General features: G+C 44.5%; 1 protein-coding gene across 1 annotated transcript in view; it reads left to right on the plus strand.

The window, feature by feature from the left end:
• LOC124742165 (astakine-like) overlaps positions 1 to 21,068 on the plus strand; it is a 111,272-nt gene extending 90,204 nt beyond the window's left edge. Inside the window, exon 4 of the mRNA XM_047248756.1 lies at positions 19,762 to 21,068. Coding sequence (XP_047104712.1) covers positions 19,762 to 19,997 — 236 coding nt within the window. The 3' untranslated portion in view covers positions 19,998 to 21,068. The remainder of the gene's footprint in view (positions 1 to 19,761) is intronic.
• The last annotated feature ends 368 nt before the right edge of the window (positions 21,069 to 21,436 follow it).

The raw sequence follows: 21,436 nt of genomic DNA on the forward strand, positions 1-21,436 counted from the left end.
TGCAGTGAAGGGACGAAGATGGACACCGAACAAGGAGAACGGCTAAAAGACACAGACCTGACGCAGTTACAAATCCTCACATACAGAGGCAAAACAAGAGGAGAAGAAACGCACTAAAAGGGGAAAGGAAACACAAGGAAAAGAGAACAGAAATCGAAGTGAAACAAGTAGGTAATCGTGACTGGCGGACCTCTTACCTAAAGCCTGGGTGAGCCAGTCACCCAGCAGCACATTTAAATCCTCTCCCTAAAATCCGAGGCAACAAATTGGACGGGACACAAAACTGTAAGACCTTAACCACAGTCGTTGCGTCGTCTTGCAAAATAGAGGGCAAATCCGGTGGCAAGGAAACCACCGCCCTCTGGTCAGAGAATAAAGGACAGTCAAGTAAAATGTGGCGGACCGTAATCTGGGCGCCACAAGCACTGCAGATTGGGGGGTCCTCCCGCCGGAGTAAAAAACCGTGCGTTAAGGGACTGTGCCCGATGCGGAGGCGAGTGAGGAGAACCTCATCCCGCCTGCATGACTGGTAGGATGTACGCCATGGCCGCGTGGTGGCCTTGACCAGACGCAGCTTATTTTCACCGACTGCCAGCCACTCCTCTTCCCATTGACGCATAACACGAAAACGCAAAAGGGAGGTAACAGCATGGAGGGGGACGGCACATTCAACAACGTGAGGGAGGGAACATGCATCTTTGGCAGCCACATCCGCCAGTTCGTTTCCCCTAATTCCCACGTGCCCCGGCACCCAGCAGAAAGAAACCTCCTTCCCCTGCCGTTGCAGGTGGAGTAGGGCATCGTGGATGTTCTGGACGACCGTATCCGCTGGGTACAACTGTTGCATGGTCTGAAGGGCACTCAGGGAGTCAGAACACATGAGAAACTTAAGACTGGGAACACATCTCATCTGCTCCAATGCCTGCAAGATCGCAAACAATTCGGCATCAAAGATGGTAAACGCTGCAGGAAGCCGTAACTTGACGACTCGATCAGGAAAACAACAGCACAACCAACAGAGTCCCCCTGTTTAGAGCCATCCGTAAATACTGGTACATGGTCGGGATGCCACGTGATTTCCAAATAGCGAGCACAGTGGCACTAGACAGCCGAACAGCCACCCCCATCTCCTTTCACAGCTCGCTGCAGGTCCCAGAACGCTGCTCAGCGCCTGCCCATCTTCCTTGCCCAGCCACTCACTACATGGCAACTTGCCAGCCATGTTGCTCAACCAAATACTCTCTTTTTTAAAGCAGTTGCATAGCGGACTTGCAGCTTGTAATGTCACACAGCACAGCCCAAAACTGAACAAGATAGCTTAACCAGAATGTCCAGAGATCCAAATGGCTCAAATGGCTCTGAGCACTATGGGACTTAACATATGAGGTCATCAGTCCCCTAGAATTTAGAACTACTTAAACCTAACTAACCTAAGGACATCACACACATCCATGCCCGAGGCAGGATTCGAACCTGCGACCGTAGCAGTCGCGCGGTTCCAGACTGAAGCGCCTAGAACCGCTCGGTCACACAGGCCGGCTAGATCGCTGGATATATTAGCAAAGTCCTTCAATGCAGCAATCCAGTACATATCTAACTGCACAGGCCATAGCAGGTTTTCTCTTTTGGTTCAAGTGATGTCATTAGCTGTTTGGTTATCTGAAATACTCTAGCACAGGCTGTTCCAGCTCGTCGGCTCCGTTGTGAGCCGCGGAGCGCTCCCTGCTCCAGGAAGCCGTGTCGCTCGCTGTGACCATTCAAGTGGGCCCGCACGCCGGCAGGTGGCACGGCAGGCTGAGGCAGGCGGCAAGGCAAGCGTTTTGATGTGCCAGCTGCGTCTTACAAGATCGACAACCTCATACTTTTAGCTCCTAAGACGTGGTGACATGCTACACCAGGAAATACGATGTTCAGGAAATAAATAAGAAACAACTGTTTTATAAGAAATTGCATACTAAATTTATTGGGCCTCTGTAGCTTGACTTTTCTTTTCATTACAAGATCGAAAATATCAGGCGTCAAAGTGTTCACAGCGGTAATGCGGAGGATGGCCTTCATTGTTGCATCCTGAAGAAACGATCGTTCCTTACTTTTTACTCTTTTCATTGCTGAGAAAAGCTGCTCACAACAATACGTAGATCCAAACATGCCCATGATCTGAGCAGCATTGTTGTGAAGCTTGGGAAATGTTTTTTGCTGTAATGAACGATACCATCATGACAAATCCAACGTGTTGTAGCACCTGTCTTTCATCAAAGTTGAATTTTGCTAATCAATAATCTCCAAATGAAGTGATGATGACAAGTCATCGGGGGAAACTGAAAAAGGAATGCTGAACACCTTAAGTTCCATTTCCAAACTGGTGAGGTCTCGGAATCATGTTTCAAACGACGTGATGAGCTGCTTTAACTTTGCTTGGTAATCGCCGAAAGTAGTACCTTCAGGTAGTTTTAAAGAAGCAAGACGATTGAAGAACGTTAAATGTCCATTATTCATATGCCTCTCAAATAAACGTAACTTCTGCATGAACGCTTTGATCTGGTCGTGCATGTCAACTATTAGCTGCCCTTTGCCCTGCAATGACAGATTTACATTATTTAGATGCATAGTTATGTCAGCTAGGAACGCCAGCTCTGATATCCATTTTATATCTTTCAGAAAACGCATTTCTTCCCCTTTCATTTCGAGAAAAAGGGTTATTTCCTCACGAATGGCAAAGAAAACATCAAGAAATTTTCCCCGACTCAGCCAACGAACTGTACTGTGGTAAGGTATATCCCCATACTCCGCTTCCATATCTTTTAGGAATCCTTTGAATTGGCGATGATTCATACCGTGACGCCGCACAAAATTCACACACTTCACGACATCTTTCATTACGCCACCTAGCTCTATTGTTTCAGCGCACAGTGCCTCTTGGTGAATAGAACAATGAAGAGTCAAAATGTCTTTCCCGAATTCGTCCCTGAGTTTATTTTTCAAACGAGAAGCATAACCTTGGTGACACTTGATCGTTTGTGGTGCACCGTCTGTCGCTACAGAATGGAGCTTATCCCACGGCAAATTCATATTGTCCACTGATTCACAAACAGCTTCAAAAATGTCACGTCCTGTTGCGGTGTAATCGAGTGGTACCACATCCAAGAGTTCTTCAGTTACTTGCAGCTCCACGCACAAAAACTGCAAGCTGAGCACAGTCCGATATGTCGGTGCTTTCGTCAAGCACTAGCGAAAATGCAACAAAGCTCTCCGCCTTTTTCCTGAGCTGTGTCTCTAAATCCGCTGTCATGTCTAGGATTCGACGAGACATTGTTTGCTTCGACAGGCAAACCCCTTCAATTGCCTGCACCTCCCCTGGAAACAAACATTCTCCAACGGCTACCATATACGATTTTACGAGTGGTCCCACCGAAAACGGCATGCCACTCGTCGCAATGATGTGAGCCACCCTGCAGCTTGCTCGATTTGCAGACTCAGTAGTGTTTTCTCCGCTCTCATTCACCTGAAAATTAAAAAAAATTTTAAACTTAACGTCTCCTGGTATGTCGTTCTTAAGCCTGGCCACCAGTTCTCTGCGTGCAACGCCTTCTACCTGATCGTAGTGCGCTGCGTGAAGACGTGTATAATGTCGTTGTATATTGTACCTCTTCGCAGAATTAATTACTTTATGACATACAAGACACTGCGGACGACCATCCCTCTCAATGAATAGAAAGGTATCCTCCAATAGAGGTACAGGGCTCCCGCGGCTAATCATAGCTGTCATTGAACACGGATTATTGCGTCAGTTGCGGCTGCATGCGGCCAGGGGGCAGTGAGTTCGCTTTCCCCCCTCCACGCGGGCTCCGAGCTGCCGCAGTGAGCGCTCCGGAGCGCTCCGGCTCCCTGGAGCTCGGTTGGAACAGCCTGCTCTAGCATGAGCGATGCGGGCCTCCATAGAGTGGCTGCTCGTCGTAGTTGAGGGTACCACTTAACATGCTGTGAGCTGTGTCGATATCGATGTCTGAGTCGAGAGCCTGAGTTGCCATTAGGTCGACATACAATAGATAGAGCATATCTTAGTTCAGCTGCATATTGTTGCACAATATTGTTACGAAATATCGGTGATATGACATGCATCAAAAATGTTATGCTCTTTATCAGGATGTTTAAATGTGCTTACATCCCCTACAGAATCGATTTCCGAAGAGTTTCTCTCTATTTGAGGGGCTGTAGCACTGTCGAAAAAAACGTAAAAGCGGTTGAAATCGAGACGTCGTGATTGGTAATAAACATGCGTAATTTCTATATGTATGTGTGTAGTGCTGTCAGCGGTGGACAGTTGTGGCTAGAATGCATAACTTGCTAACTGCTCGTTTACAAATTATGCTGCCGGTGGTGCGCACTCTGTAAGTGTGGGGAAGGGTAATTCCTCATGGTCCAGGATTCTATGTGCAGTCGACACACTGTAGACTACCGAATAACTTATTACTAGGATAAAAAAATACCTGAAACCTACAGCTTGCAGACGTCCTGACGTGGTTGCGGGGTCCTATCAGAGTTGGATGATGTAACCAAAAGTAGCGAAGCTCATGTAGTAAGCGATAAGAGCACTTACTTACGGCCGGCCGGGGTGGCCAAGCGGTTAAAGGCGCTACAGTCTGGAACCGCGCGACCGCTACGGTCGCAGGTTAGAATCCTGCCTCGGGCATGGATGTGTGTGATGTCCTTAGGTTAGTTAGGTTTAAGTAGTTCTAAGTTCTAGGGGACTGATGACCTTAGAAGTTAAGTCCCATAGTGCTCAGAGCCATTTGAACCATTTTTGAACTTACTTACGGGGGAAAAGAATATCAAAGCAGCAGCAGAAATCACTTCTGTACACATGTCAACTCCCTGTTCCAGATCCCTACACGGTAGAGTGGAAGTCAGATGAAGGTGTAGAACTGTGACAGACTTCGAGTTTCCATCAAGTGCGTGGCTACGTGAGTCTGCAGACAAGCTCTCTGATGCACCATAGCAGTACACTGATTTGTTGCCAGGCTACGAGGTTGCAATCAGCCCCGCTCGCTCAATCTCATTGAGGTATGAGGCGAGGGTTACCATATTTTTCATGACCTTTCTATGCAAGGGAAATTCTTCGAGTTTTAAAATTCTTAGAGTTTTTAAAAAGCATATGTGTAGGGCAGACAAATTTACTCGTATAAAATAAAACAACGTATGAGTATGCCTGCAATATGACCAATACCTACGGTAAAATATTAAAAAATTATCAAAAAAGACATAACCTCCATAAAATCGACGAAAATCTGGTACAGTTGGGACAAAATGATGGTAAATACGTAAAACTGAGGGAAATACGACGAAATATTTGAAACTGTGAAAAAAACTTATAAAATTACTTAAATTGACTGAGAATACATAAAATTAGAGAAAAAAGTACCAAGAAATGCGGGGAACTGTGGAGGGTTGGGGGGCACCCGGTCACTCAAGACCGTGAAAAGCTTAAAAGTTACGCTCTGGCTGCATTCACTTTTAATTATCCCCCTCCCCCTGTAAACTACGTGGGTTTTCGTAACACACACTCCAACAAAGACGACATATGTACTACACAAAGGCGTCATATTAAACCAGGCAAGACATATGCATCCCGTTCCATAACTGAGTTCTCACACACGCAGTAAAATATCTATATGTATATCCGAATTACGGCAGGTATTCCTTAAGTATTAAAAACAAGAATCATTGCGTTTGTCAGACTTAAATCTTTCCCTAGAGTTTTCTGTAGGAAATTGGACCGATGTCACATGTATCACCTTTAATGGTGTGAGGGGGGGGGGGGGGGGGGGGGGTAGTAGAGAGATGTGGTGTTAGGATGAAGTTGCTGTAATACCCTAAACATGATCAAAGATATCTAACATGAAACCAGGACGACTTTGTGCAAGAGGAATAATACCAAAACTTCGGTGTAACTACTGTAAACAGCAATAAGACTTCGGGACTCGGGACCTTTGCCTTTCGCGGGCAAGTGCTCTACCAGCTGAGCTACCCAAGCACGACTCACGCCTTGTCCGCACAGCTTTACTTCCGCCAGTACCTCGTCTCCTACCTTCCAAACTTTACAGAAGCTCTCCTGCGAACCTTACAGAACTAGTACTCCTGGAAGAAAGGATATTGCGGAGACATGTGGAAGAAAGGATATTGCGGAGACATGTGGAAGAAAGGATATTGCGGAGACATGTGGAAGAAAGGGTATTGCGGAGACATGCCCGCGAAAGGTTCAAATGGCTCTGAGCACTATGGGACTGAACATCTGAGGTCATTAGTCCCCTAGAACTTAGAACTACTTAAACCTAACTAACCTAAGGACATCACACACGTCCATGCCCTAGGCAGTATTCGAACCTGCGACCGTAGCCGTCACGCGGTTCCAGACTGAAGCGCCTAGAACCGCTCGGCCACACAGGCCGGCTCCGCGAAAGGCGAAGATCCCGAGTTCGAGTCTCGGTCCGGCACACAGTTTTAATCTACCGGAAGTTTCCAGCAATAAGACTTAAATCTCCTTTGTCTATTTACTATGGTGCTTACTATCCCGTAAGAAGTTGCTGCTTCTTCGTATGCATTTTCCTTCAGCAACTTGTGGGTGGTACCTCAGTGTGTCAGCTACCGAAAATATACAAGTCTGTTTCTCTTCGCTCTATTTCCTAGAGAGGCATATCCGCATCGGTGAAAACCGATACTACTACTATTATTAATGATGTGCACGACTGCCATTGGAAGTTTTATTGAGGGTACGTACATTTCCGACTTAAAAAGTCGTGTAAAATCCATTAATTTCCTAAGAGGCAGAACAACAGTTTCTAGACTTCGTTCTAGTTGATTTACAAGCAGCTCTAACTGTGGATAAACACTGACGATGCCTTCCTAGGACACCAGAATAGCGTAGAAGGAAGTAGTTTTATCATTTTAAAATTTGTCACCATAGTGATTAGATTAGATTTACTTTCATTCCAATTGATCTGTAGTGATGAGGTCCTCCAATATGTAGAACATGTCAGAAAAACAATAATACATGACAAATATGTACAACTGACACAAATAAGCTAATGTACCTTCCACTGGTCCCAAGTGGAACGATAGTCATTTTTTAATGAACACTATATGAAAGTATCATTTTACAAACACTAATGCACTGAATTTAAAATAAAAAAGTTTTTTTATTTGTAAGGTAATATACATGTAATAGAACTACTACAATACTTATTTACAATGAACACATTACTGCAATGAATTGGTGCAGAAGTTATAATATATATATATATATATATATATATATATATATATATATATATATATATATATATACAAATCAGTTGGTTCTACTGAGAAATTCATCAATGGAGTAGAAGGAGTTGGCCACCAATAAATCCTTTAGGCTTCTCTTAAACTGAATTTCATTGGTTGTTAAGCTTTTTATGGCTGCTGGCAAGTTATTGAAAATGTGTGTTCCTGAAGAGTGCACTCCTTTTTGTACAAGAGTAAGTGACTTTAAGTCCTTGTGAAAATTATTCTTATTTCTAGTATTGATTCCATGAATTGGGCTGTTGGTTTGAAAAAGTGATATATTTTAATGACAAATTTCATTAAGGAATAAATAAGTTGGAAAGCAGTAGTTAGAATCCATAGTTCACTAAAGAGGCTTCTGCAGGATGTTCTTGAATTCACACCATATATAACTCTTACACATTTTGGGCCCGGAAAACATTAGCTTGGCTTGATGAATTACGCCAAAAAATAATCCCATATGACATTATGGAATGAAAGTAAGCATAGTATGCCAGCTTTTTCATTTTTATATTCCCTATGTCTGACACAATTCGCATTGCAAATAGAGATTTGTTAAGACGCTTCAGCAGTTCTGTGGTGTGCTCCTCCCAGCTGAATTTATTATCAAGCTGTAATCCCAAGAATTTAACACAGTCCACTTCTTCTATCTTCTTGTCATCGTATTTTAGGCATATACACGTGGGACACCCTTTACAAGTTCTGAACTGCATGTAGTGTGTTTTTTTCAAAATTTAGTGACAAAGAATTGGCTAGGATCCAGTGACTAATATCCACAAATATTTTACTAACCAATCTTTCTAAGACAACACTTGATTTGCTATTTATTGCAATGTTTGTATCATCAGCAAACGAAACGAACTTGCATCTGGTAATGTTGCTGATGAAAGGTCATTGATATACACAAGAAAAAGTAAGGGCCCTAAAATGGAACCTTGTGGGGCCCCACATGTAATTACTTCCCAGCTGGATGATGCCTGATAGCTTAGTACATGTCTCTTTCCTAATAACACACTGAATGGGCTAACATACTTGTGGGGTGATTGTATGTCTGATGTTGGACATATATATCCCCCATTAGAGTATTAAGAGCGTTGCATTTCGCACGACTATTACTTCGGAAACCGTATGGCTTTAACAGTATAGCATTTTTAGGTGCAGAACTGTGTAATCATCGGAGTGTGCCTTTATGCTCTGTGATCATTTCTCTCATGCTGGTACCTTCCTGCTACTAACTCTGGACAGTGGAATATTGCTTCAGAATTGAAATGTTTCAAACTCCATAAGTCTGAACCTCCATCAAGTACAAACCGTCTGTTGGAGCAACGCAGCGCTTTCATGTCTACTATACACAGATACAAGATGCTACCCTCGTCGACACGCTCGCATCTGTGGAGATCTTGTGCTTTTGGATGGGAGCCATGGGTAAGATTAGTGTTGCAGGAAGGATTGGTCAATGACAATGTGGGAGGAACCTGTCAATCTTCGACTTTATCCTACGAATACGACAATACTGTGTGGCGTCCATCCACACAGGGAAAGATGACCAGTCGTAATCGTAAATTCTGCACTATGATCGATGTGCTGGCAATATGTAGGTCGCTGTCTGGTATACTTTGTTGTATATGGTCGACTGGATGCACTGCTCAGTCATCTAGCTGCATTCACAATCTAGTATACGGTACTTGCAAAGTAGTGGAGGGGTGATTTAGCGATGATGTAGAAATTGGGAAGAGTTCTACTGTGTCGTTGACTTAAGTTGAAATTACGGAACCACAGGTAAAATTGCTAAAATTGATCTCTCCATCAACTTCTGTGTGCATTACAGTACATCGTCTCATATCAGTGATGTCTGTCCCATCCCGACTGTCCACTGGCTACGCTGTTCATTACTCCATTATGAATGACTGACACCACTCGATTGAGATGGAGGTAGCCTTGGCGGAACATTGGATGTCTGTTACTTGTCGCTGTGGAACATGGGCTTAAATGTAGAGGCCATCACCTTCATTCAGTTTTTTGGAAGCATTCCTCAATACTGCAGACTCGTCCTATGTCCATATGCTGCGATGCCCTTCTCATGCTTTTATTTTTGCTTTTTTATCTTTTTTTCACCAACAAGATAAAAATACCTCTTTTTATTTGCACTACCTCACACGTGTTGCGAACAGCACCTTCCAGCGAAGGTCAGCACCAGAACAGTAATCATGTACATGACTCCAAAATGAAGGAACAATGATTTTCGAGGTGGAACACCGAGACGTCCGCTACCCTGTCGATGGGGAAGATGAGATTAAATGTACATGTCATCACCTTCGAATACTTGTTGGAAACGCTCTAGAATACCACAAAATCTTCCAGTTTCCATATGTTGCGATGTCTTCCACATTTTTATCAATGAGAAACATCGCCTCTGTGAATTATTTCTACCAGTATGTGTTGTAGTAGCGGTATAGTTTACGTCATACGATGTTCAGCTTTCTGTGAAAGTCAAAGGATCGAAATGTATTAATGTCGGTTTAGCAGCAGCTGACATGGGCCTCTAAGTCAAGGTAGAAAAAACAAAGCATTTGGCGTTGTACACTGATTGGATGTGTTACAAAGAAAGAAAAAACAATGTATTAAACTGCTTATGAAGCAGCAATACAGGAACCCTCTCATTTGATTGATAGTCTGTTGCATACAGTCCTCCTACAGTACAGGTGATGAAACTTTACACGGTCTGTGGAAGCAACTTCGATCAAGAAGCCACCTGCCGGCTGAAGTGGCCGAGCGGTTCTAGGCGCTTCAGTCTGGAACCGCGCGACCACTACTGTCGCAGGTTCGAATCCTGCCTCGGGCATGGATGTGTGTAATGTTCTTAGGTTGGTTAGGTTTAAGTAGTTCTAAGTTCTAGGGGACTGATGACCTCAGATGTTGAGTCCCGTAGTGCTCAGAGCCATTTTGAACCAAGAAGCCACCTGCTCCAATGAACCAATACCTGTATATTTAATAGGATCGTCACATGTGGTCAATGCCGGAAATCACACTATTTGTTTCAGATATATCAGAAGACAGGGACATAGTAATGTCTTATTGAGTTCTCTAACAGATGATGTTAGCTGAGATTTTATAGATGGTAGGTTTCCTCTGTTGGATGGTACAAAATACCAAGGTGGGAGAGAATGTTTGGGAGATAAACATGAATGCACCCTAAGAGATGCAGATCTCCTTCGAACTGCAGATGTAATTTGGAGATGTGTCGCAATGCAGTAGCAAAATCCTCGTCCTGGAGTCATGGAGTCTTCATAAATTTCCCAACGAGAGACACCACTGTAAATTCTCATACTATATTTCTTACTACCTTGCGTTGCAAGGGAAAGTTTCGTTTGCCGCTGGCCTTACACAATGTACACAGTTGGTGGAGGTACGACAACATGTTCCCATTTCGACCGAGTCGTCAAAACTCGCTCCTGTCGCATTTACTCAGCTTGTCCTGTTTCTACAGGAGATGCAGAACGTCTTAAATATAGCACTCTCCGAATTCAATTCAGGCCCGACTTAAACTGGGACGATCACATGGACGAAGCTGGAGGGAGGGCGGGGCAGAGACTGAGGAGCAGTTACAAAATGCAGAGGGACTGTCTAAAAAAACAGCGCTGGAGTTCTTACTGTATGGGATCCTTAGCAGATAGGTTCGAAAAAGGTGATTCGTGTCCAGGTATGAGACTAGCACGAATATGATTCACCAGTGGCTGTAATCATTAGAAAACGTCTCTATAGGATCCAATGCAAGTATGTGGTAGAATGGACAGACTTGATTCCAAATCACAGACAGCAGTTCTAACAGAAAGCTTAACGCTATCAGTGACTCGTGTGCATGTTATAACTGCTTACGTCGTGTTGTGCCGACTCCACTGTAGCTTGAATGGATATTTAAGTTTGTTTTATATGCCCGACTTCTAATTTCACCACACAAGTCTCCAGGGTTGAGCATTTATTGCCCGATGACGACACGCAGTACAATTTGTTAAAGCGGAGTTCGCCGTTACTAATTATGTTTTTAGATTTAATTTTATTACTCGTACAGAGACTCACAGTTCCATTGTTTAACAGCGCGTCGTCAAAATAAGTATGAAATGCCAATGTCTTTGCAATACATAATGTCGACTATAGAGTTAAAGTTCGTACCTACACTCCTGGAAATGGAAAAAAGAACACATTGACACCGGTGTGTCAGACCCACCATACTTGCTCCGGACACTGCGAGAGGGCTGTACAAGCAATGATCACACGCACGGCACAGCGGACACACCAGGAACCGCGGTGTTGGCCGTCGAATGGCGCTAGCTGCGCAGCATTTGTGCACCGCCGCCGTCAGTGTCAGCCAGTTTGCCGTGGCATACGGAGCTCCATCACAGTCTTTAACACTGGTAGCATGCCGCGACAGCGTGGACGTGAACCGTATGTGCAGTTGACGGACTTTGAGCGAGGGCGTATAGTGGGCATGCGGGTGGCCGGGTGGACGTATCGCCGAATTGCTCAACACGTGGGGCGTGAGGTCTCCACAGTACATCGATGTTGTCGCCGGTGGTCGGCGGAAGGTGCACGTGCCCGTCGACCTGGGACCAGACCGCAGCGACGCACGGATGCACGCCAAGACCGTAGGATCCTACGCAGTGCCGTAGGGGACCGCACCGCCACTTTCCAGCAAATTAGAGACACTGTTGCTCCTGGGGTATCGGCGAGGACCATTCGCAACCGTCTCCATGAAGCTGGGCTACGGTCCCGCACACCGTTAGGCCGTCTTCCGCTCACGCCCCAACATCGTGCAGCCCGCCTCCAGTGGTATCGCGACAGGCGTGAATGGAGGGACGAATGGAGACGTGTCGTCTTCAGCGATGAGAGTCGCTTCTGCCTTGGTGCCAATGATGGTCGTATGCGTGTTTGGCGCCGTGCAGGTGAGCGCCACAATCAGGACTGCATACGACCGAGGCACACAGGGCCCACACCCGGCATCATGGTGTGGGGAGCGATCTCCTACACTGGCCGTACACCACTGGTGATCGTCGAGGGGACACTGAATAGTGCACGGTACATCCAAACCGTCATCGAACCCATTCCTAGACCGGCAAGGGAACTTGCTGTTCCAACAGGACAATGCACGTCCGCATGTATCCCGTGCCACCCAACGTGCTCCAGAAGGTGTAAGTCAACTACCCTGGCCAGCAAGATCTCCGGATCTGTCCCCCATTGAGCATGTTTGGGACTGGATGAAGCGTCGTCTCACGCGGTCTGCACGTCCAGCACGAACGCTGGTCCAACTGAGGCGCCAGGTGGAAATGGCATGGCAAGCCGTTCCACAGGACTACATCCAGCATCTCTACGATCGTCTCCATGGGAGAATAGCAGCCTGCATTGCTGCGAAAGGTGGATATACACTGTACTAGTGCCGACATTGTGCATGCTCTGTTGCCTGTGTCTATGTGCCTGTGGTTCTGTCAGTGTGATCATGTGATGTATCTGACCCCAGGAATGTGTCAATAAAGTTTCCCCTTCCTGGCACGATGAATTCACGGTGTTCTTATTTCAATTTCCAGGAGTGTATTTTGCCATTTTAGAGAAGAGAAACCTTAAGCGCTTCTGCATCTATAGTCTCAGTATCAAATGTTCACTAATTTCAATTTACGTCCTATCTCAGTTCAGTATTTAACACAAATTATATATCAATGTCATTTCATAGATATTACGTCTGTTCCACACTAACAGAATAACACGTAATTGCCATTTAACATCACTTTTATTAATAATCCTTTTTCTTATGACGTAAATGTTAATGAATGATCACTGTCTAGGAGGAAAGAGGGATTGATCCTAATCATAATAGCTTTTAATGAGCCCGCAATCGTTAATTAAATAAAAAATCACGTTCAAGGATGATATGCGAACAACTTCCGTTACGTCCGTTTTCACGTATCTGTCAAAACTAATCCTGTCGCCCACAATTCAAATTAACACTGACGTTAACCCCTTTTGTCGAAACACCAAATCATAAATATTATGTGAAAGTTTATTCTAGTCCCCAAATTAATTCCTTTCAGATACGCGCACGACCGAACAGCAGTACGGAACACAAACTACTTGTTTTAACAACCGAACAACGCAATGACGTTACATTACGACAATGTCCGCCCAATGAACATCTCTTTGACTTTATCTTTTCTACTCTGCTTAATTAAATTATTCCTAATTACAATTTATTCAGCTATTTAACGAAAACATCTAACAAAAAATAAAATAAATTTATCCGAATGGCTCTGAGCACTATGCGACTTAACTTCTGAGGTCATCAGTCGCCTAGAACTTAGAACTAATTAAACCTAACTAACCGAAGGACATCACACACATCCATGCCCGAGGCAGGATTCGAACCTGCGATCGTAGCGGTCGCTCGGTTCCCGACTGTAGCGCCTAGAACCGCACGGCCACACCGGCCGGCTAAAATTTATCCGAACGTAAAAGATCCGTTATAATGTCTGCAGACTCAAGACCGCTTTTTATGCATAACATAGTCGCTACGATCGTGTTAGTAATAGCGCGGTCCTTACTCGAAATGTATGTTGTGGGCTGTAGAATCCCTCTGTGGCCAGATTCAAATGTCGGTTCTCAATAGTGTTCCTCGGAAGGAACATCGTCTTCCCTCCACGGATTCCTATCTGACCTACCTGGTGAGTGTAAACCGACTACTGAAAAAAAAAAAAATTTCTAGTCATGCAAACTAACTCTCATGATCAATTAAATTATATAGCCTATCAAACTGATATCAATAACGTGCTGCCTGGTGGGTAGAGGAGATGGCTAGGGCACCACGGAATGATTCTTGACAATAATTTCTTTTTTTTTCGCTGCAGTGATATCTTTCAACGAAATTTCAATCTCCCACCTACACAGGGCGAGGCAGGCTCTCAAGATTTGTTTCGTAAATGCTAGCATGTATAGCATCGCATTTGTAAAATGGGACCTGCCATAGTGTACAAAACAGCTTCGTCCTCTTCACTTATAGCTTCTTGTTATCGAACATAAAATGACTCTGTTTTTTTCCAAGATGTGAGCCAATGGTATGAAAGATTGTATTCTCTAATGTTATTTCATGTGTCTGAAATGCTTGTAATACACACGTGCATAACAGTTTATTTACAGACACTGGACACAAGAGATGCTCTCCGATCAAGTAATTTGTTCATCAAGCTGAAAGAAATTGCTCAATATAGATTTTTTTTCTTTAGAGTTTAAATTCTCGCTTTTGCTCTGCTCCAATGACGGTTTGGAGATAATAAGGACAGCCTACGGTGATCGGTAATTTTCGCAGCAAAATAGTTGAAATTTTTTTTTCCTGATTTTACGCAGGGTGGAGATGTCTCTGCTTATCGTTTGTGATCGGTGGTGGCGCTCTTCGTTGGACATAACAAAATAATGAGATGCGAATTGTAATCCTGCAGTCGAACATAAAAACTATACTGATTTTGGTTATAAACCTAAAAGAAAAAGAATTTTGCCTATTTTTGTGGAAAGTGAACATTTATTATCATCGCGATTGTGTTTTCCTTTTTTGATAGTTGCTTTATTATAGTAGTCGCATTGATGGTATATATGGTTCAAATGGCTCTGAGCACTATGGGACTTAACATCTATGGCCAATAGTCCCCTAGAACTTAGAACTACTTAAACCTAACTAACTTAAGGACATCACACAACACCCAGTCATCACGAGGCAGAGAAAATCCCTGACCCCGCCGGGAATCGAACCCGGAAACCCGGGCGCGGGAAGCGAGAACGCTACCGCACGACCACGAGCTGCGGACAATGCCCCTTTAGACATACAACCCGCAGTCAGGATAGCCCTCACTGATCACGGGTTTGTTCTGGGTGATGCCGGGGTCGTGCTCTATTGTATGTGCAGCTTCTGTCGGCGTCAATAACACTGACCACCCAGCAGCATACTTGCTAGAGCGCATTGTACTGAAGACACTGCAGTGTGTGGCTGCGGTTGCTTTAGGCGGAAGGCTTCCTGCTTCACAAGCAGCTGACTTTGAAAAAGCTGTCTGGAGTATTCTCTGGAGGGGCAGTGTGGTTATGCTAAAATTTCCTTTTGTGCTGACTAAGACCATCACGTCAAGGCATGCCGCATACCACGGAGGATGACGGAGGGACTGGTGAGGCCAGCCTGCGCAGGGGAGTGACAGTGGGGGCTCAGAAAAACGGCATAGGGCGGAAAGCCTAGTGCGGACAGCGGCCAGCACCTGCTGCGAGGCGTTTGGCGGAGTGTGTCCTCCCTGTAGGTGGATGGAGGCACGGAGTGGGGGAGGACATGGGGGAGGTGAGAGGGCCTCGATTTTCGGCAGTTTCCAAAATGGTTCAAATGGCTCTGAGCACTATGGGACTCAACTGCTGTGGTCATAAGTCCCCTAGAACTTAGAACTACTTAAACCTAACTAACCTACGGACATCACACACATCCATGCCCGAGGCAGGATTCGAACCTGCGACCGTAGCGGTTCCAGACTGTAGCGCCTTTAACCGCTCGGCCACTCCGGCCGGCTTCGGCAGTTTGTGGTTGTACATAGAGGAGAGCGCACGTTCAACTACCGCCCCCTCTGCAGTCTTAATAACGCTCATTTTCCCCATTACGTGAGTTGCATTATGTTTCAAATGGTTCAAATGGCTCTGAGTACTATGGGACTTAACATCTGTGGTCATCAGTCCCCTAGAACTTAGAACTACTTAAACGTAACTAACCTAAGGACATCACACACATCCATGCCCGAGGCAGGATTCGAACCTGCGACCGTAGCGGCCGCGCGGTTTCGGGCTGAGCGCCTAGAACCGCTAGACCACCGCGGCCGGCTGTTTTTATGACTCGTTCATTGTGACCAATGGTTTTTTTCACGACAGTTTCGAAGTGTGATTAGAACTGTGACGCATTTTTTCCATCAGTTGGGGTAATGTGTATTGGCTTCGGTTACCTGGGCTGCATGGTGATTTTTGAGCAGGCGTCTGTAGCGATCTCTGACGATAAACAACGATAGATACTGTATGCTTACGGAAAATAAACTTTTAAACTCCTCTATGTGGTTACGGTTACTACAAGCCACACCACAAGTTGGGAAACGGGGCCAAATTTCTAGTAGTTTACTGTCGAGTTGAGATTTTCACAAATCTTTTATTCATATCTTACAGAAACTAGCAATACGCCAATAAACAGCTATTTAAACACACCGCTAACGGCAATCAAATAATTTATAGCAATACAACAATAAAAAAAAATTTTAAAAACACAGAAGCTAGCATTACGGCAATAAACAACATTTTAAAACACGCCGCTAACGGCAATCAAGTACTTTATAGCAATACAACAGTTTAAAAAAATTAAAACAACACAGAAGCTAGCAGTACGGCAATAAACTACCTTTTAAAACACGCCGCTAACGCCAATCAAAGTAATTTATAGCAATACAACAATCTTAAAAAATTTAATGAACATTAGTAAACAGGCTACTAAAGTAAATACAAAACTTTGTTAATAAAATACGGTGAGGTGTGAAGCTACCAACACCGCCATTAAAGAAATTAAACAGGTCTCAGCAAACACACAATTAATGACAATAAAAGGAATTTCAAACTTGGAGGAATTTAAAAAGTTTTTAAACAAATGTGTCCTGGAATATAATTAGAACATAACAGATATGACGGACCGTGTAAGACGGCCACAAATCACCCACTCAGGGATCCTCAGGCTAGGCAGAATACTGACCAATTTAAATACGCCCGTAAACACAATTGCCACTCTCAGGATGGTCACTGCACCGATTTTTAGCCAGAGAAAACTTGTTACAAGATGGCTTAACTTGCTGACAGAATTAGAGCTAACCTTTTGCAAGGAAACGTTACGCCACACAGTCCTGAATGAGCGACCACATGATAACCCAACAAGAAGCATGAATTTACTCATAACCCACGACAGAATAGCGAAACAATTAAACTGCCAAAACTACACCTCCCATCGGACAGTAACGAGAGGAGGAGGAAAGATCACTGTCTTCAATTACACCGGTGCCAGGGACAGGAAACCCGGGCGCCGGAGGCCACAAGGCAGAAGAGACGCTGGTTACACAAAATTGTTACTTAATTATTAAACCTCCCACGAACTTAACTTGCGATTATGCTCGAACAGGCAGTACACGACCTCCGATGGTAAGGATTCACACATCCGACCGCGCACGCGTCGCCAGCGTACCCAACACGCCACGATCACGCGACGACACGCTGTCACCGCAGTTCACGTCTTCTCTGCAACGTTGACGGGTAGTGACCGCTCCTTCATGTTAGGTGTCTCCTTTTAAACTCCAGTGTTGAAACGGAGGATTTAAAGAAGCTTGTTAACGTCCCACCAAGGCGAAATGAACAGCAACTACTCGTGGGGCGATTCTGTATACAACCGACACGCGGGGAGCTCTTCCGTCAACTCGACCCGCTCGTTACACACAACCGACACACATCACGTGGCGACTCGGTACAACCGACCACGCCTGCTTCGCGCTGGAGCGCCACACTGCCCTACCACGTCCACCACACTCTCTCTGCGCGCAACCCCCTACTTCCGCGCCACCACACGATGTTACAACCGGTCAAATATCTCACTCCATCAGCAGCAGTTTCCCGGAAGCAAAAACGCAGATATCGATAGCAGAGGGAAAAGACAACATATCAAACGAACATGTCAGAGGAAGAAAAGGAAAACCAATGCATCCAAACACAAGGTGTAGCACGAGTCGATACACGGCTCAAACACCAGTTAGTATCAAGAAGACACAGGGCCAATGACCTTGTGTAACAGATATTAAACATCCCGGGCAATGCTGGGCACTGCAGTTATCGGTAGTTGTTACACATGCACCATCTTACATTGATTTATGTAAGTGTAGAAAGGAGTCCGTATATGGACAGAATAATCACCGAAGTTATAATAAAGGTTTTAGGAACCTGTGGTACTCTTTTTGAGAATAGATGATTTATAAAAGATGTGCGTTCGTGTCCACATTATATAATCAATATTATGGCATTACATACATTGGCTTGCCGTCAAATCGGAAGGATCGACAATTAGCTGGATGAGAGACAGGACCCATAACTGCTTACCCATTTCATGTGGAAGACAATAAAATCCGACTTGAACTTCCACTTAATTACAACACAGTTTTTGACACCTCTTATCCACTAGTCGACGCCGGCCGGTGTGGCCGAGCGGTTCTAGGCGCTACAGTCTGGAACCGCGCGACCGCTACGGTCGCGGGTTCGAATCCTGCCTCGGGCATGGATGTGTGTGATGTCCTTAGGTTAGTTAGGTTTAAGTAGTTCTAAGTTCTAGGGGGCTGATGACCTCAGAAGTTAAGTCCCATTGTGCTCAGAGCCATTTGAACCACTAGTCGACGAACTGTATACACGCACCCTACATATTCCTTGCTACCTCACCTCAGGCTGAAAAGTGCTTGTGTCCGATTCACGGTCGAATACAACTGAATTTTAGATTAGCTTTGTCAGAGCCGAGAAGACACGACCAGAAGAATCAAGTCAGATGTTTTCACAAGTAGTTGTGGACATTAAACACTCCTCTATGTACACATATATAATTACAGATGCCCGCATCTCGTGGTCGTGCGGTAGCGTTCTCGCTTCCCACGCGCGGGTTCCCGGGTTCGATTCCCGGCGGGGTCAGGGATTTTCTCTGCCTCGTGATGGCTGGGTGTTGTGTGCTGTCCTTAGGTTAGTTAGGTTTAAGTAGTTCTAAGTTCTAGGGGACTGATGACCATAGATGTTAAGTCCCATAGTGCTCAGAGCCATTTGAACCATTTGAATTAGAGATGAACTTCCTCATACGTGGTGTGTAGTATGAAGTAAGATTCCCATGGAAACATATAAACACAATAGTTGTAGAACAGCCGGCTGGAGTGGCCGTGCGGTTCTAGGCGCTACAGTCTGGAGCCGAGCGACCGCTACGGTCGCAGGTTCGAATCCTGCCTCGGGCATGGATGTGTGTGATGTCCCTAGGTTAGTTAGGTTTAATTAGTTCTATGTTCTAGGCGACTGATGACCTCAGAAGTTAAGTCGCATAGTGCTCAGAGCCATTTGAACCATTTGAGTTGTAGAACGGCCTTGTAATGTTCGTCAATTGCTAGCGGGAGACTATTTGTCTCGCACTGAATACAATACCAGAAACCGTGGCGTGCCACGTGAAACACCTCAGAAGCATGACGAACCTCACAGTCCCCCCCCCTCCCCCTTCCAACTCTGCCTTCAAAAATAAGTGCAACTCGGTAGAAATGCTGCTGAGGTCGTCTCCACCCACCTTGACGGACTGGCATTTTACCCGGCCGTTTCTCCACAGTGCTCGCTTTTCTGTCACAGGCACTGCGCGCTTCAGCATCCCCTCGTGCCAGATCCGCGGCGAGGTCGGCGACCCGTGCAGCCCCATCAGCCAGCCGCGCAACATGTCCGTCAGCTACCTGGACGGGAGCGTCGTCCAACTGGTCGACGTCTACAGCGTCGTCTGCGCATGCGCGCCGGGGCTGCTGTGCAGTCCGGACTCAGCCACGTGCGCCGACCCGCTCGCCAAGCAGTCTCTCAACGAACTCGACGATTGATGCTCCTTGGACAGTTGTCGACTCAGAGTCTACGATTTCATAATACGTCTGAAAGAAAAAAGGCCTTGGCTTTTTATTCGCTTGATAAAGTACCGCACAAGCCTTTCAGAGTTGTTTAAAGAAACTCTGGGCCGTATCCTTCGACTAATTTCACGTGAATCTCATTTTTAAATGTCCTGCTGTATCCGTGACATAATAACACATTCTTGACATTACATGTCCTCAAAACCTCATTCTTATATTTCATGTTGTATCCTTGATATTATAACACACTCTTGACATTAGATGTCCTCAAAATGAGCGTGCATTCTCACTTTTTCTTTAACACTGATCTTCAGTGTTTCCTATGTTACTGTTTATAATTATCCCGTTGATATCAAAACTTTTACCTTTCGTGTACATGATTTTTTTTAAAAAAAACTTCTTCCTTCACTTCTCTTGAATCCCACTTCTTAACTAATCTAATTCGGCAATTTTATACCACAACAAACACTGAATCACTTTAGTGCTCTCTCCGTCAACTACCGTTTTTGTTGTAGCCATATTCCAAGATCCATACGATTCAGTCTCTGTTTTATTCTTTATTTGATCGTAGGTTCCTATTCAGTGCGCGGTTTTTGTGCTTCGTTTCCCTTTACGTATCATTTGTGATTTTATTTTGCAAATGAAAGGATTTATGCATGTCTTTTTTTATAAATTCTCTGGTTTCATTACCTTTTTCACTATCGCGCAACTTCCCCTACTGCTTATAAATTATTCGCTGATCTCTATAAAGCGAATGTATCGTTGACTAAGACATATCTGTTTTCAGTGTGCTGAATGTATACACATTGTTACACTCAAAGTAATCTCGCGAAAATATTATATTTGTATCCTCACCAAACACTTCTAATTCCATGATAGATGTTTGTTTGACAACGTCCATTGCTCGATCACTAATGAACTTACATAATATGTAACTAACGAATTATGAGTTCATTTTTTTCTTATATAGTTCTGTCTAATATTGAGATTATTTTATTGTACATATGTCATGTACTTTTTATGTACTATTGTAGTTGGACTCTACAAATAGAAATGATGAGTTACGCTTAGTCTGGAATTATTTGCCACATCCTACTTCAGTAGCTGTATATCTTGTACTTTTCTCTGCTTATCAAAGATAAATGTGTGTGTGTGTGTGTGTGTGTGTGTGTGTCTGTAGGCAAGTTACAGACGGGGGCTATGTTCTACCTGATTTTATTTAAGATGAAAGAACCTATATTGTTTGCCTATCTCTTATTAATATTGCTGTGCACATCTGCGTACTGATACGCAAGCGTTTAAGTTTTACAACAATTCGTTGTACAGTGTGTTAGAACATACCTGACAAGAAATGTTTCAATAAGGAGTGACATATTTCAGGTATAAAATTTTTATCGTATTTTGCGCAGTTATCT

This window comes from Schistocerca piceifrons, unplaced genomic scaffold (genome assembly GCF_021461385.2).
Source record: "Schistocerca piceifrons isolate TAMUIC-IGC-003096 unplaced genomic scaffold, iqSchPice1.1 HiC_scaffold_2166, whole genome shotgun sequence".
Lineage (NCBI taxonomy): Eukaryota > Metazoa > Arthropoda > Insecta > Orthoptera > Acrididae > Schistocerca > Schistocerca piceifrons.